The sequence below is a fragment of the Aulonocara stuartgranti genome (assembly GCF_965226115.1).
Source record: "Aulonocara stuartgranti genome assembly, chromosome: 13".
NCBI classification, from domain to species: Eukaryota; Metazoa; Chordata; class Actinopteri; order Cichliformes; family Cichlidae; genus Aulonocara; species Aulonocara stuartgranti.
The window spans coordinates 26,763,598-26,780,903 of NC_138949.1; the positions used below are offsets into that span (position 1 = coordinate 26,763,598).

The 17,306-nt window shown below is 40.0% G+C and overlaps 2 protein-coding genes across 4 annotated transcripts; both read left to right on the forward strand.

Moving 5' to 3' along the window:
* The first annotated feature begins 1,492 nt into the window (after nt 1-1,492).
* On the forward strand, nt 1,493-11,246 carry slc17a5 (solute carrier family 17 member 5). Its single transcript, XM_082556335.1, has 11 exons — nt 1,493-1,709; nt 2,888-3,084; nt 3,543-3,776; nt 4,004-4,091; nt 4,385-4,471; nt 6,532-6,650; nt 7,390-7,551; nt 8,036-8,168; nt 8,277-8,424; nt 8,779-8,869; nt 9,413-11,246. Exons 1-11 carry the CDS (start codon nt 1,625-1,627, stop codon nt 9,548-9,550), a joined length of 1,482 nt encoding a protein of 493 aa, XP_082412461.1. The 5' UTR covers nt 1,493-1,624; the 3' UTR covers nt 9,551-11,246.
* Nucleotides 11,247-12,243: 997 nt separating this feature from the next.
* Nucleotides 12,244-17,286, forward strand: eef1a1a (eukaryotic translation elongation factor 1 alpha 1a). Of its 3 annotated transcripts, none has more exons than XM_082556337.1 (8): nt 12,244-12,496; nt 13,776-13,959; nt 14,142-14,321; nt 14,589-14,885; nt 15,324-15,474; nt 15,637-15,893; nt 16,116-16,350; nt 16,476-17,286. In XM_082556337.1, the coding sequence occupies exons 2-8, from the start codon at nt 13,816-13,818 to the stop codon at nt 16,598-16,600; spliced, it is 1,389 nt and encodes a 462-aa protein (XP_082412463.1). In that variant the 5' UTR covers nt 12,244-12,496; nt 13,776-13,815; the 3' UTR covers nt 16,601-17,286. The 3 variants fall into 3 exon arrangements, with proteins under 3 accessions (XP_082412463.1, XP_082412462.1, XP_082412464.1); XM_082556336.1 differs by having other exon boundaries at nt 12,245-12,496; nt 13,779-13,959; XM_082556338.1 differs by lacking the exon at nt 12,244-12,496 and adding an exon at nt 12,686-13,284.
* The last annotated feature ends 20 nt before the right edge of the window (nt 17,287-17,306 follow it).

Below are 17,306 nucleotides of genomic sequence, written 5' to 3' on the forward strand. Positions count from 1 at the left end.
CAGCCAGCACTTTTATATATAGGAGAAAGATGATGTCATTCTGACATTATAAACAGTTTGCTCATTTCTTCCGACACTGTACCACTAACGTATACACAGTTACATGCACTACATTAGTTTGTGTTAGCTAACCTGTTGTGAGGGGATCGTCAGTCGGCCACCGTCAGAACAACAACCGGGGCTGTGTCGGTGGCTGTGTATGAACGCCACCCATTTTTCTGAGTGAAATATCCGCATAAACATTCATTACAGCTTCTCTCCTCCGCTGTACTAAGTGTAACTTACTTGTACACATCAAATATATCAGTGATATTGGCAGGCGGCTAGCATCTGTAACACAGCTCCGCTTAACTGCCTTGAAAAACTCTGAAATAGTAGAACAATAAAATAAAATGCAACGAACCCATCTGGGATGATCCTGCGATCAACAACAGTTAAAACGTCAATTCACCTAGTATACTGTAACATCGTGAAACACGTTCATTCCTATATAACATTATAAGCTAACAAGCATGCTAACAGCTAACCGTAACTGTACCGTAACTGTTTTCCTGTAAAAATAGGAGACACCAAACTATTTCTCTTTTTTGTTACTCACCTTCTGCTCTTCCATTAATAAAATAGCATCTTCGGGGACCCCTCGGCCACGCAAAAAGTCACTTATATCCACCATATTTAGTGAATTAGTTCTCCACCTGCCAAACTGGACACATCGCTGTCACCGAAGCTGGAAGCCTGCAGGTGCCCACCTCAAAATTCTGAGATTAAAGTCTTCTGACTTTAATCTCAGAATTCTGAGAATAAAGTCAGAATTCTGAGAAAAAAGTCAGAATTCTGAGATTAAAGTCAGAATTCTGAGAAAAAAGTCAGAATTCTGAGATTAAAGTCAGAATTCTGAGAAAAAAGTCAGAATTCTGAGAATAAAGTCAGAATTCTGAGAAAAAAGTCAGAATTCTGAGAATAAAGTCAGAATTCTGAGATTAAAGTCAGAATTCTGAGAAAAAGTCAGAATTCTGAGATTAAAGTCAGAATTCTTTTTTTTTTTTCCTGTGGCCCTAATCCTCTTCCGTAGATACATAATTTGTTTTAATATTACTGTTTAATATTTGTATTTTCAGTGTTGGCAAGAGTATTTATTTTTGGAGGAAATACGACTGAAAAAGTCGACTTCCCTTTTCGATGGCTCTTAGTGTCACGTCATGCATATTCAACCATGTATAAGTCGACTTGACTACATTTCTTTTTTATATTAAAAAGAAATGTCATTGTGGTGTCTAAAAATTAATCAGCCTGAAACGCACCGGCTTAAACGTTGCTTTTCTTTTTCAAAAAAACATAAAAATGAACTGATATTGTAAATAATTTATTATGTATTATTTATTTGCGAGTTTAGTCAATTATTTAATGATGTATTTGTTTATTTCAGTTTGACACTCTTGCTGAAAGTTTTTACAGCACCTCCTCAGCACCTTCACTTGAATAAAACGATCTCTTCCGGTCCGGTGATTAGCGTCACGTGACGGGTAGTTGCAGAGTCGAGCTCAGCTGACAGGCTCCAGGGAAGTTAGCTTTCAGCTTGTGATGCGGTAAAGCAATCCAACTAAAAGCTGATATTTTAAAAAAAATGGAGCGGTACGGGTCGGACGTGGAGGTCGACGAGCAGAGGACTCCGCTGATTCGCCGGGGACGCGAAGAAGAAGTCCAGAAAGGTGAAAGAAAAAACCAAAGCATTCAGCTAACGATGCGGGCGCTTCGGTCGTTTTGTGCAGCATATGTTTGTAAGAAGCCGCGCTGATTAACTGGGAAGAGGCAGGAAAGACACATACTAACAACCTGAACAGCAACCTGAGTCGTCACTAACATTATAGAAGGGTTGATTTACTGAATTCACCAGCTGAGTGTGCATTTTTAGGTGTTCATGGTATTTTGCCATCTAAGACATTTAAGTTGGTCATCCACACCTGTGTGTAAACGCAGTTTATCTTTTAATGAGCATCGGTCACGAGGTTAGGCACGTCTGCCCTGGAATCGTATCATGAGACGTGTCTCTGATATGAGTCATGTCATACCTGCATACCCACTGTCAGCTCGAAGGAAAAACGGGTTTTAATTGAATGCAGTGGTTTAGCTCTGAGAAACTGTGCATGCAGTGAACTCACAGTCCTGACAGAACTGACAGGGCAAGTTTAGGTTTGCCAAATGTAAACAGGATTTACTGAAATAAGCTCTGTATCATTTTGGATAAGTTCAGTCGGCTGGATAAAGGAGACCCATTTTAACAGTGACAGTGGTGTGTACTATCAGTCGTATCAGCAGGTAGTTGTACTGTATGCAAACTAAATAGACTGATTAAATGGTGAAGTGTAGTTATGAAAATAAGGTTGTGCTACAAGTTTCAGAGCTTTAACGTTGTTGTTAGGTTTGGCTTGTCATTTACTCATTTTAAGGCTGATGGTTTAATCCCCGGTTGCTACATTCTTTCTGCCAAAGCATCCTTGGGGAACCTCCTGAATCCAGAGTAGCTTAGTTCTGAAAATAAGACTTAGAATTTTGAAATTTAATGGTATTATTAGAGTTGACTTACAGATGGGGCTGAGACAGGATACCAATGCAGAAATGTATCATGATGCCTTATCAACATACTGATGCTAGAAATTGATATTATTTATTTAAAATAAACTAATTAGAATCATTACTTAAAGGATAACCAAATTCAATTATAATAATACAAAAGCACAGCATAAAAATATGAAAGGTTTTTAAGATTTGACTTATTAGGATTATGTTGTGTTCCTTTTGTTACACGGATGTTGTGATATTGTAGTATTAATACACAGACCATACGTGCAAACAGATGATTCACACTGCTGTCGTTTCTGTCCCTCAGCTCCAGCATGCGGTTCATCACGCTACGCCCTGGCATTGCTTTCCTCTTATGGCTTCTTTGTAGTCTATTCATTGAGGGTAAACCTCAGTGTGGCGATGGTGGACATGCTCAACAACACCCACCAATCAAACACCAACCACAGTGGCACAGTGTGCCCTCGCCATTCCAACCCTGCAGTTCGCAAACACAATCACACGGTGAGCCGAAATTTGACTGCAGCTATTTAATCCCACTTTAAAGTGTGTCCTCCATAGGTTTAGTCAATTTTAATAAAGTAACAATGTAGCTTGGGAGTATGTTTGCCACCTAAAGTCTTTCTAGGTCCTGAAGTTAGATTTAAATGCAAACCAGTTATATAGACCTGTTGGATTCTCAGTGGAAGTCAGTCTTTTGGTGTATAATTTCATGTACATGTAGAGGTAACAGTTTACTGATTTTACTGATAAGATTTTAAAGTTAAGGAGTTACTATTATTTGCAGGCTCCTTATTTTTATTCATGTCTGTCTGTAGGAAAATAACATACATTAGGCAGAATTATGTGAACGGGGAAACATAGTTGGCATCCAAGACTCAGTACTTTGTAAGTCTTGAATTGACATGATATCAATATCCTAAGCCCTGAAGTCCTAAAGTTTCTAATCTATCCCCTCATAGGCCAGTGTTTACAACTGGGACTCAGAAACACAGGGATGGATCCTGGGCTCTTTTTTCTACGGGTACATCCTGACACAAGTCCCTGGGGGCTACCTGGCTGGCCGCTTTGGACCAAAATGGCTGATGGGCTTTGGGATCCTGGGGACTGTAATTTTTACACTGCTTACCCCTGTGGCTGCTGACCTGGGTGCAGGCTACCTCATTGCTGTCAGAGTGCTGGAGGGGATTGGCGAGGTAGGGGATCAGAATGAAGATGTTGAAAACGGAGCTGAATGCATTTGTGCAGACCTGTTTTATGAACCATAATCACTATCTGTGCTGCAGCCATAAGATTTGCAAATGGCAATAAAATTCATGTGACAGTCCTGAAATGGTTTCTAGGAATAGTTAAGCTAATATTTGGCTATGCTTAAGTGTCATCTGTGCACTTCTCTTAATGTTCCTGATGTGTTTGTCCTCAGGGTGTTACATTCCCAGCAATGTACACCATGTGGGCAGCCTGGGCCCCACCGCTGGAGAGGAGCCGACTTCTCACCATTTCCTACATTGGTAAGACTGCAGCAAGAGCTAGACTGTCAACATAAAGACAAATTGCACTTTTAGCCTATTTTATGCATTTTTTTTTTTTTAATTTCAGTCTACAGCTGATCACTTGAAAAATATTACATTAAGTAAAATATGAGCACTTGGCCACACTAACCTTTATCATGAATATTTAAGCTGCTGGGCTTAGGCTTCTCTTGCAGACCAGCATCTGTCCTTTAACTATTCATGTCCACCTGCCACTTTCTGTTTGTTCTTTCTTCAGTAGTTACACAAACCTACTTATTTTCTCTTCCCAGGAGCACAGCTGGGGACAGTAATAAGTCTTCCTGTATCTGGTGAAATCATCTTTTACCTGGACTGGACCTATGTCTTCTATATATTTGGTAATACATGTAAATTATACTATTGATAGTCGAGTTTAGGAAGATTTGTTTTAAAGGAAAAAAAAAATTCTTAGTCTCACAGTTACTTTGTGCAGTAGTTGCTCTAAGACAGGGGTCAGCAACCTTTAACACCCAAAGAGCCATTTGGACCCGGTTTCTACGGAAAAGAAAACACTGGGAGCCGCAAATACTTTTTGACATCTAAAATGAAGATAACACTGTGTATATTGTTTTTTTTACCTTATGCTTTGTATAAACAGCTATAGTGTGTTGCTTATGAAATCCATGAAGTGCTACGGAGAAAATTACATTTTATCTATGTAATGAACACATTTTTAACCCTTAAAAAATAATAACAAAAAAGAAAGTCAACTAGTTGATGGTCTCTTTTAAATGAATTAAAAAGCTGAACTTATCCATTAGCAAACAAAAACAGTGAGCCGTCATCCTTATATCGCCTTCTGGGCTATCGGAGTGTAGCGTGGCCTTGACCAGAATTTAAAAAATAATTGGAAAAAGCACTATGCTCCTAAAAAATTAAAAATAAATATTTTCAAAATATCTGCATATTTGTTTAACCTGGTTAACGTGCTTCGCGGGGCATGGCTCGCAGTGCCGCTGCAGGAGAGGCAGACGTACCTGAGTGTCATCCACAATCACGCCTCACCGGCTTGCTCTCTCTGCTGTTGCTTGTATGTGTCGGGCTGTGAGCTGGAAAGCTGCAGCCGGCTGTGCGTGTGAAAAGTGATCAATAAAGAGATGCTGAAGAGCATGTTCATGTAAACATCGTCGGGTCTGCCGTGATGTGTTTACAATCGGACTTCTGCTCCTGAACCTCTGCACACAGCGTCTGCTGTACGATAGGGGCTGTGCGAAGTCATTTTCATCTTTACGCAGGACTGTAAGCTGTCGTCTGTGAGGCGTGAGCGGTGTTTGTTTTTAACATAGTTCATGGTGGAGAATAGCTGCTCACATATGTATGTTGATCCAAAGATCGACACTCCACAAATTAGGCATACTGGTAGGCCGCTCTCGTCAGAAGTAAATACAAATGAATCTGCCCAGGCATCATTAAATGTTGTATTTTATTCAGATATTTTTCTTTTCTTACATTTCTCCATACTTGGCCTACTGAGGGCTGAAAGTCTCGGTAAATGCACAGCGTTTCAGCGGGTATACCGGCTTCCACGAGTGTGACGCTTATTTTGAGCGACGAAAAATAATAAAATATAACTTTATTCTGATCTTGAAATACAAAAATAATCTTCCAAGTTAGAACTACAAGTTTTAAAAAAGAACTAACACAAATAAAATCCACTTCAGTTAAATACTTATAATTTATTTTTCCAAACCATGCAGAGCCGCAATATAAGGACTAAAGAGCCGCAGGTTGTCGACCCCTGCTCTAAGAGGTGTTTTGTACAAATTTTACCTCAACCTGATTTCATATTTTGTTTATGTGAGTTATTTTTAACAGATTTGTCAGTTTGTTGTTATTATTTAGAATAGCATTCTTTGATAATGGTTGGTATTGTGAATTCGTCAGTGATCAATTTGCTTAAAAACTCTGTTGAATTCACATTGCAGGTAATTTTTTAAAAATCTTGTCTTATGTAAACATGCTACAATGCCTAACACATACTGTCAGCTATGCTTAAAGAGGTTCTTACGTATCAGTCTGAACTCAAATGACTTGTTTGTTGATTAGTCAGCACTTCTTCACAGTGCTGTTTAGCAGCTGTCTCTAGCATCTGTTCCTCTTTGACAGTGGAAATAACAATTTAGAAAATGGAAAGAAGAAAATGTATGCATAAATGGAAACAATGCAGAGGTCTGATTTTTTTTTACTTGGAGCTTTTACTTCTACCAAACATATGTCAGATGTAAAAGTCCCTTAAGGCAAGACAGAGATAATGAGATACTCAGACTTCAGTTCAGTTTCAGGAACAGACAACCAAACCACATTCCACATATTTGCTTACTGGATAAAGGCACTCATATGATGGAGGATTTATGCTGGATGAGTGTAGGTCACCAGTGTTGCTTTGTGGTTTGCTCAGGTGCTGTCGGACTGGTGTGGTTCGTCCTGTGGGCTTTTTTCGTCTTTGACAGCCCGAATACCCATCCACGAATATCAGAGCAGGAGAGACTCTATATCACCTCCTCGCTCAAGAATGAGGTAACAGTAGTAACATGATAACAGGTTGTAAATTTTAAAAAAGAAGCAAATTCTCTTACATTAAAGAGCAGCTTTAATATACACTTATTGCATTGCTCTTAGTGCTTGCTGCAGCGTGTTTGCAGGCATTTCCAGTCCAGTCCAGTTATCTGATTCTAATGTTACATAATATCAGTGTATTTCATCATTTTACTTTATCTGTTCTTGTCAAAATACCTGCCATGAATCTGCATTACTGGCACTGCGATGGTGAGCATGTAGCAGCTGGGAGCCCTAGTATGGCTGGATAGACTGCAGTGGCTTTAACCTCCTAGGACCTGGCGTCCACATATGTGGACATCACATTTTGGGTTATTTAGACCAAAATACTCAATTTTGCTCTGCAAGGGCCTGATATCCACCTACAAGGACATTATACTGCTACTGTTCTATCAAAATTTTAAACGAATATCCTCAGATGTGGCTCTTATTTTTCTTAAAAACAAAATAAGGAAAAAATTCATCTGGCCCCAATATGCCCAAATATCAAAGAGAAATTAAAAATGCATGCTGTGGAAGAGTTCGGGTCTCAGGAGGTCAAAGCTTCATCAGCACAGCAGTGACATTTTTTGCGCAGCTTCATCTTTTCTTTAGTCTTTGGTGAACATCAAGGTTGTTGTTTCAGATGTGTTTTCGAAGAAATTCTAATGAACTTCTTCTGTTATTTCTTCATCCTACTTCTACATTCGCTTTGGTCCAGCTGTCCACCTCGGCGAGCAACATCCCCTGGCGATCCATAGTGACTTCGATGCCGCTGTTGGCCATTGTTGTGGCTCACTTCTCTTACAACTGGACCTTCTACACCCTCCTCACTCTGCTGCCAACCTACATGAGTGACATCCTGGGATTTAGCATACAGCAGGTGAGAAACCACATTAGTTTAAATCAATACCAGAGTGACTTTAAAGAGGACTTGCTCTCATTTTAAGCTGATTTTTATTAGATTTTTTTAAATTCTGGAACTCTAGAGTATGAGTCCTAGTAAAAAATGTATGTGTATTATTTATATGAAGCTCTTATGGAGCCTTTTGATCACAGGGATTGTAAATACATACACTAACCTCTATATCTGATACTTTAGCCATGCTTCATAGGAAAAGCCATAATTGCAATAGTAAATATTTAACAGAAAATATAGAAAAGCACGATAGATCCCCTTTAAACTTGGGACAAAAGGTTAGTTTGTTTAGAACTCCAGGGAGATGAACCAGTAAAGTAGAAATGACTAACTGCAATACTAAAACATTCAACATCCTTGGTTAATCGTTCTCTTCTGAGAGTACATGAAAAAGTAAAAAATAAAGTCTCCCAGTAATGAAATGATTGTAATTGTCTGTTCCCAACAGAATGGTTTTCTGTCGGCTCTGCCTTACTTGGGATGTGCTGTGGTCGCTGTGCTGAGCGGCCAAATTGCCGACTATCTGCGAGAAACCCGCAAATACCGCACTGTCATTGTCAGGAAGTCCTTCACCCTCATTGGTAATTCATGACAGTCACTGCTGAATCCTCGACTTTTAACTGACTGCAGGCTCTTGACATCAAAAATATTACCAGTATTGCTACTTCACAGTTGTGTTGTTTCTGTAGGGATGATTGGGCCTGCAGTGTTCCTGGTGGCAGCAGGTTATACAGGCTGTGACTACACCTTGGCTGTGACCTTCCTCACCATCTCCTCTTCTCTCGGAGGAGTGTCGGCATCTGGCTTCAACATCAACCACCTTGACATTGCTCCTTCGTAAGAATAACACCTCAGAAAACTGTTGGATGCTACTACTACTAATAATAATGATAATACTTCAGTCATTTTAATTTTGAATCATTTTCAGTGTGAAGATGAGAGATTATGGTTATAAATGTGTAATTCAGTGTATCTTCAGGTTCAGATATCTTTGACATATTGAAGTTTCCCTCTGGCCTGTTGTTATCAAGATAATAATTTTAGGCATCAACATAGCCCATGAGATAATGGAGGATATTTCTTTTTATAAATATAATTACATTTCATTATCAGTGTAGCAACATTATGTACTACATAGTGCTTTTATCGGGTTTATTACTCAGGACTTAATGTTTTTATTTGTCTCTTTAGATATGCCGGTATTCTCCTAGGAATCACCAACACCTTTGCCACCATCCCTGGCATGGTGGGACCAGTCATAGCAAGAGCTCTGACTCAGCAGGTAAGAAACATGTTCAGCAACGATGTAACTAACCAGTCCTTTTTTTTGTTTGTTTGTTTCAAAAGTAAAGTCTGGAATCTAGATTAAACATACACATAGAGTACACAGTATCTTTATAGCTGCGAGTAAAGAGGTAGTGAATGGTAGCAGTAAACTTTATTGGATTTTAATATGTAGTGTGCTGCTGCTTCATACAAAATGAGGACACTCTGGGTGTCCTGACAGATGGTATCCTTACTTTAGCATAATGCTTGATTTCCTCTGTAATTGGTTTAGTAAGTACAGGATTAAGGTGTTTAAGGTTTGGCCAATAGGGGGCACCAATAGTCCTAGAAAGGTAACTAAGTGTTACATTAGACCGGAGAAGAGCATACTACATACCTGCATGCTATGTTCAGTCAGTTAATCCAAATTATATTAAATCTGTAATCGTATGTAATCATTTTACACCACTCACGTGACAATAAAACAGCTTAGTAGTGATATTTAATCAAATAAGGCCTTTTCTGTATGTTAACACTAACTGTGCTAATGGTCCTCTAGAACACCATCGAAGAATGGCAGATTGTTTTCTACATTGCTGCTGCCATCGACGTGTTTGGGGCAATATTCTACGCTGTGTTTGGTAAAGGAACAGTGCAGTCCTGGGCTGTCCACACATCTTTTTATCATGCAGACTGAGACATGAGACCCTTTCGGGTTAAATTTTCAGATTTGTCCGGTGGGCAAGTTTCAAACATGAGCTCATTTGGTGGGTAATTTAAGGGAGAGATGTGTTCTAGCTGTATTCATCATGGTCGGATAAGTGTGTAATTGCCATGATATCTTGGAAAGATGTTCCTTAATGTGGCTGTGGGTACATGGTCTTGAAACAGATGAGCCCAATGTCGGTGATTTTAAAAAAAAAGAAAGTTGTAGCTGTACCTACTCAAATATATTATTTCTCAGAGGAAGAAATCAACATATGCTTTCCCAAGAAGTATCAGAGGAAGCTTTCATTATGAAGCCAAACGGGCTTGCTGGTATGTGGAGGGGGGGCAATGAGATTAGTTAGTTATGAAGCTACAGGCTGCATAACTAACTATAAAGGCCGGCTAATGTACATCAACTTTGATATTTACAGATAATAATGCATTTTAGATATTAACTCATTATAAATAAGCTATGGAAGAAAATCATTCCACTGTAGGTGGTTTTGTGGATTCAACCTGCTATACCCAATGGTTCCTTTTTACAGAAGGGACAGTTTTAAATGCCTCAGTAAATCCTTAAGTTTTACATCCAGTACACACCGATGCCCACCAAAAAATTGTTTTTTTTTAAAAATCTGTTACTTTGTAGCCCATAATGAAGTGCCAGTAGGCTTTATAGTGAATTTTAAAAATCCCAAATGTTTTAAATTCAGCATTATGACTATAGTGTACACTTTTTTCAGGGATGATGCCTTAAAAATGTCTCCAAGCATTTTATCCTTTTTTCTTAGAGAAATGTACTTTTTTTAAAAATGATTACTTGTAATATGGGGCAGTGTCTTGAGCAATGTTCCCTCTAAGCTGAGCGCGTGAGCAATCGCGCACTGCTGACATGGTCTCCCCACACAGAAAATCTGTGCTGCGCACAAAAAAAAAAAAAAAAAAAATCCAACCTGAATTGGAATGAAAGTAAATACATGTATTTATTTTATTTTGCTGATTTTCTATGCGCGGAGACTGTCAGCAGTGCACGATTGCTCACGCGCTCAGCTTAGAGGGAACAGTGGTCTTGAGTTTTCAGGTTCACAAGCCAACTCTTATTTGAGATAGCAGGATTTAACGTCACACGGGTTATGATCTCTCCAGTATTAATAAAGGGACTTGGCTTTAAATTATTCCCCGAATTCTCAGGTATCTTAAATCTTACAAGGATTTAAAAGGACGTTTGTTTACTTTTAAATTTTGATTAAGCTTATCACATGGAGGCATATTTCCTCAAGTTTTAAGTGTCAGTGTGGTGATCGCCTTCTTTCAGTGTCAATGACAGATTTATTTTTTTCATCATATTTGCACACATTATACATAATGTACAATTTTCTTTCATACATAATCTCAGTTAAGAGGTAAATCCAAGCTAAGCTGTAAGGTTAACATTTTGTCTTTGAAATTTCCGAATATTTATAATGTGCCTTACTGCTTAAGTTCAAAAGGGATCAGCAATGCAGGCTCATTCTTTTGAGTTCTTTTTGTTACTGACTTCATTTATTTCAGTTGTTATTGTGCTTTGTTTGCACAGAGAATAAAGGGACTAAATTGTACTAAGTAAAAATCATTGTAAAATTCCTCTTTCAAAACATTTGAGAGAAATGTTTTAAATCGCTGTGGTATAAAGACTGTGTAAATCAGATCTTGTGTTGGGGTATTATTTCTTTATCTCCTAGAACACCTTTCACATTAACTAAGAATAATGTGGTTTTACATACTTAATAATTTTAAGTAGCTCAAAGTTGCCTAAAAACGAGCCCTATGCGACTTAATCTGCTTTCTCTCCCATCATCTGCCTCCTTCTCAACCTGGCATCTTCCTGTCACACCAACCCTCTGCATGTCTTCCTTCACTGCACCCACAAACCTCTTCTATCCTCTACTTTTTATTTTTGCCTCTTACGTCATTTCCAAAACGCTCAGCCTGAGCTGTCCCTCTGATTATACTAATTTCTAATCCTCGTCGCTGGTAGCATCCTCTCAATCCAATTTCCTAAAAGACTCAAAAAACTTTGAGTTTTCAGCCTTGACTTGTTTTATTCTAAAGATTAGTAGATTACATTTGGGGACCAGTCATACATTTGTGAGGGTTTAGAGCAGGGAAAATGCCAGTTATACTCATGAGAAAAAACATGGGGGAAAAAATGGCAAACAAATTAGTCAGGTTAGTGCACAGGTTAACCGTTTTGTCTGCTTTTAACCCTCAATTCCTGCACCCATTAAGTCAATTCTCTATAGTCACACAATTGTCCTTAAAAGGTGATACTGCTTAACTAAATATACGTTTGCCTGGAAGTGAAAACATGGAAATATCATTTAACGCCTCTATGTTTAACTGCTATTTTTTAATGCCACTGCACTTTAACGTAATTGGCAGAGACGTTAAGCACATAACGTCTTTTAATCCAACTAGAGAGCGGCTGGAAAGGTGAGCCCTTCACCTGCTGCTTACTGCAAACCTTTAAGAGCGGAGCTGTCACTCATTCCTGATATCTCAAAGTCAACTAATGATAGCAAAGCAACAATAACGACAACTGCCTTGTTTATGTATACTATGCTAATTATTAATGAATGCAAAGTCTTGAATTTTAAATGCGCATTTTCCTTCCCTTGAAAAGCCACGATTAAGTTATGCGTCGGGAATTACCGATCATTGAAGCTTTCTGCAGACATTAAAGCGCATATTAACTCGCCGGTGTGTCCGACAATGGATGCTGATATTTGTGCCCTATAATAAACTCGTTTACGTTAACTCGTCGTTGTGATGCTGTGCAACGGCGGGTGCGCGCAATTACGCAACACCCCCGCCTGTCCTGCGAGCTATAACCGGATCAGCGTCTCCCCTCAGCCTATCCGCGCCTGCAGCCAACCTGACACCGGCCAGCTCTCAGGTACGACGCAGTACACGATATAATGCATGAAGTGGACTTTATTTTATCGATTTATTTTTTGATGCCAGCAGTCAATTATCTGGGCCTGTTTTTATTTTTAGCGGTTCTGTGTGTGGGGATACTGTGATGCAGGACAGGCGGCTGGTAGTTAATGCGCATCCAGGCTTCAGTAAGCGGGCAGATAACAGAACATGGCGGAGGGTTGACATTTCCGTTAATTCCTTCAGACATTAGATTTAGTGCAATACTTTAGATTTTTCTGAAGCTCCGCCCTCTGTTTCTATAGGTTTATTTTTTTAACCATCTTTTAGAAGTGAAAGCGCACTGCGGCAGCCGCTGTGACGTTATCTGTGAAGGATGAGTTAAACGCGCGCATGTAGATGACTGTCCTTGCCCTAAGTTCACCTGAGCAAGATCATGTGGGGATACATATTACAGTTGGATTAAGCTACTTGACGTTCAGCCTGCTGCAGAGTGCATTCAGACTAAATATGTCACACGGGTTTGGTTAAACAAAACTTCGCAGTGCATGTGTGAAGCCTAATGTTCAGGGTCATCACCCCGTCACCCCCACAGAGTCTTTAACAGTACCTGTTTCCCTTTGCGTGAACCTGTGCACAGTGCACTGCAGTGTCTGAGTAATGGCTGCTACACTGTTAGTAGACTAGACCTGACAAAATGGTGGATTCTGGCTGGGAGGGAAGCTGTACTGAGTCTGTGGCTGTGAAAAAGAGGATGGTGCTGTGAAATATCATCTGAGCTACCTGGATGTGTTGGTGCACAGAGTGGTGAGAACAGGAGAAGCATGTGGATGTGAAAGAGGAGAGCAGGGGTGTGGATGGATGGAGGGATAGAGTAAGAGAGGGAGGAGTGTTGTGTGTTCTGTGCAGTTCACTGATATCCTCCCTAGTCCTCGGAGTCTTCTGAGATGCTAAAGAAAACACGTACTGACAATCAAGAGCCTTCTTCTTAGCAAATCTGAGCCCAAGTTACTTTCACTTTACTCCTTTGAGCAGTATTTTAATGTAATTACAAATTCTTCCTGCACCAGCTGAGATTCCCACTCCAGTATTTTTCCACAGAGCCATGCAATACCTTGAATTTCTGCCAGCATAATGTTGAACCCTATGGTGTTTAATTACACAAACAAGTCTGGGCTATTTTCCACCATCAAATAATATGTTATTCACTCACAACAAGCCCATTTCACTATATGTCAGTCACAACAGCTAGTTCATCAATCCATTGCTTCCTGACTGTAACTTAACCCTGGCTTTAGCAGACAGACTGCCTCGTGACTTCTGCCAGCTCCAGTCATCATGGGAAAGGAGAAACTCCACATCAACATCGTGGTGATTGGCCACGTGGACTCTGGCAAGTCCACCACCACAGGCCACCTTATCTACAAGTGCGGAGGCATTGACAAGAGAACCATCGAGAAGTTTGAAAAGGAAGCTGCTGAGGTAAGGAGACGGGAGAGGAAGACGACCTCTTTAACTGCCCGCCGCTCTTCACATATTAAGGCAGAAGCCATGCGGATCAAATAGAAATTGACACAATAGAAGCTGTTTGAGTTTTATATAATTTAAAAGAGATTAAATTGTTTGCAAAAAAGTCTTGAAGGTTAGTGTTGCTTGTGTCCCAGATGGGGAAAGGATCATTCAAGTACGCCTGGGTGCTGGACAAGCTGAAAGCTGAAAGGGAGCGTGGCATTACCATCGACATCTCACTGTGGAAGTTTGAAACTAGCAAATACTACGTGACTATCATCGATGCCCCGGGTCACAGGGACTTCATCAAGAACATGATCACCGGGACCTCTCAGGTGTGTAACATGAGGATGCTAGGCCACTATGAAGTATATTAGCTTCTGTATTGCATGTTTTAAGGTGCTTTTGCAAGCTTGTGTACACAAAGTGCATCACTTGCTATTACATTGAAGTATTTCAGTTGCCATTAGTGACTATCGTAGATGTTGAATTTGGTGTAGAAATTATTACAGTACATTACATTACAGTATTAGCATCCAATAGTGGTAGTATTTCAAAGTTACTGAGGAATCCTACTAAAGCTGCATCCACTGCATTTTTAGGCAGACTGTGCTGTGCTGATTGTGGCAGCTGGCGTGGGAGAGTTCGAAGCAGGTATTTCCAAGAATGGACAGACTCGGGAGCACGCCCTCCTGGCCTACACTCTCGGAGTGAAGCAGCTCATTGTGGGAATCAACAAGATGGACTCTACGGAGCCAAACTACAGCCAGAAACGTTACGAGGAGATCGTGAAGGAAGTGAGCACCTACATCAAGAAGATTGGATACAATCCTGACACGGTTGCCTTTGTACCCATTTCCGGCTGGAACGGAGACAACATGCTTGAGCCCAGCCCTAATGTAAGTACTAAAACAAAGCATAGTTATGCAAAAGCCAGGATGTGGCCCATCATTTGAATATTCATTTGTTTGACTGGTGCCGTGGATAGAAAGCTGTAGCTCAATACAGCTCTTGGACAAACTCAAACATGATCTGTCAAAGAATCTAAACAGAACTTTTTCTCTAATTTCCCTTTCAGCAGCTATAGATATAAATAAGAAGTATTTTTCTTCAACATGAATCATAGTGGTGTTAGCTAGGGAAAAAATAAAATGCAACTTTCTAGTTAAATTAACTTCTTCATAAGATCAGGACGCGTCATTCATTCATTTAAAAAGTGACAAAAAATGTCCTGGAGGTTAAGAAACCAATAAAATGTTCTGTTATTATTTTCATTTAGAATTGAAATTATTACTGTATAAAATTGTGTATTATCATTTTTTCCTTCTTTCCTCTAGATGACATGGTTTAAGGGATGGAAAATAAATAGGAAGGAAGGTAATGCGTCAGGAACCACACTACTGGAGGCTCTGGATGCCATCCAGCCCCCCACCCGTCCAACAGACAAACCTCTACGTCTTCCCCTGCAGGATGTCTACAAGATAGGAGGCAAGTGGTGTACAAATAACATATGGATAAACTTTTAAGATACTTTGGGAATAAAGGATAGTTATGACATTTCAAAACATGGAAAACCACATACCTTTTTCAGTAGAGAACTGAAACACTTTTAGTTTGCTTTACTCTGCTTTACTCTGACCTCTTTTGCAGGAATTGGAACAGTCCCCGTAGGTCGTGTGGAAACGGGATTACTGAAGCCTGGAATGGTGGTGACATTTGCCCCTGTCAATGTGACTACCGAGGTCAAGTCTGTAGAAATGCACCATGAGGCACTGAGCGAAGCCCTACCCGGTGACAACGTTGGCTTTAACGTCAAGAACGTATCTGTCAAGGATATTCGCCGTGGCAATGTTGCTGGTGACAGCAAGAATGATCCACCACAGGAAGCTGCCAACTTTACTGCTCAGGTAGATACAAGATTTGGATGTAAAAAATCCAATTATAGTAGAACGAGCACATGCCTTAAATTCATCTCCATCTAATGTCAGAACTATTTATATTCTCAATCCTCAAGGCAGATAAGAATGTGTTCAAATAAGACGACAGCAGAAAAACTAGAAATAAAAAAAACAAGAAAGCTTTTCTTGCGGTTATTAATAAGGCACTGATGTTGTCCCTTTGCTTTGCAGGTGATCATCCTCAACCACCCAGGCCAGATCAGCGCAGGTTATGCTCCCGTGCTGGACTGTCACACTGCTCACATTGCCTGCAAGTTTGCAGAGCTCAAAGAAAAGATTGATCGCCGCTCTGGCAAGAAGCTGGAGGACAACCCTAAATCCCTAAAATCTGGAGATGCTGCAATTGTAGATATGATCCCTGGCAAACCAATGTGTGTCGAGAGCTTCTCTGAATATCCTCCCCTTGGTGAGTTCAAGTAGTTCCTAGAGTTTCAAGAGCTTCCCTCATCAAAAGGCATCGTGGCTCCACTTTGAAGTCATGCGATATTTTATGATGAACTCAAACGTCTTTTATTCTTCTTCACTTTGCAGGTCGTTTTGCGGTGCGTGACATGCGTCAGACTGTGGCTGTCGGCGTGATTAAAGGTGTGGAGAAAAAGGTCTCCACTACTGGTAAAGTCACCAAGTCTGCCCAGAAGGCCCAGAGGAACAAATGAATGTTGTGCTACTCTGCCGACCCCAAGGTCTCCCAAGGCAGGACATCAGTCATCCAACTTCATCCTAGAATTGGCTACTTCAACTTAATAATTAAAGACTGGTTAATCATCACAATGCATCGCAAAAGCATTCGAAGGAAAGAAAAACACTTAGCTCTTTAGTCCTTGAGGCAGCACTCCTGGTTCCATTTCAGTGGTTAGATTACCATTAAGTACAGTGTAACATCAACATGTTTCAAATGTGTGCACTGTTGATTCGCGTCATGGAAACCCTATTCTGTGCTATTTAGACATCTAATAATTAGAGATACTGCAACCTATCACCTCTCTAGTTCAATGGAGTGTAGGTTCTGAACTCTTTACATGATATTATATGTTGTCCTGCTTTTAGTGTTTGTTTGCAACTATATGGCGCTCTCTAGGAGCAAGGAGTCATAACTGTGTCCTTCTGTGTAGTGGAGTAGTAGAGAATTTGTTCTGTTTAAGCTTTAAAAAGAACTTAAAACAAAAAAAGGTCAAAAATTGTCCTCCCAGGACTCTAGTCCACATGTGGACTCTTAAAGCACTTTGATTGGCATTTTGCTAATTTTGCACTTGCACTTGTAGTTTAAATTGGCATAAGCTATAGCACCTTATTGTAAGATGGCATGAGCCTCTTTGTAACATTAAACATATTTCAACCAAAATGTGCTGCCTTTAGCAGTTT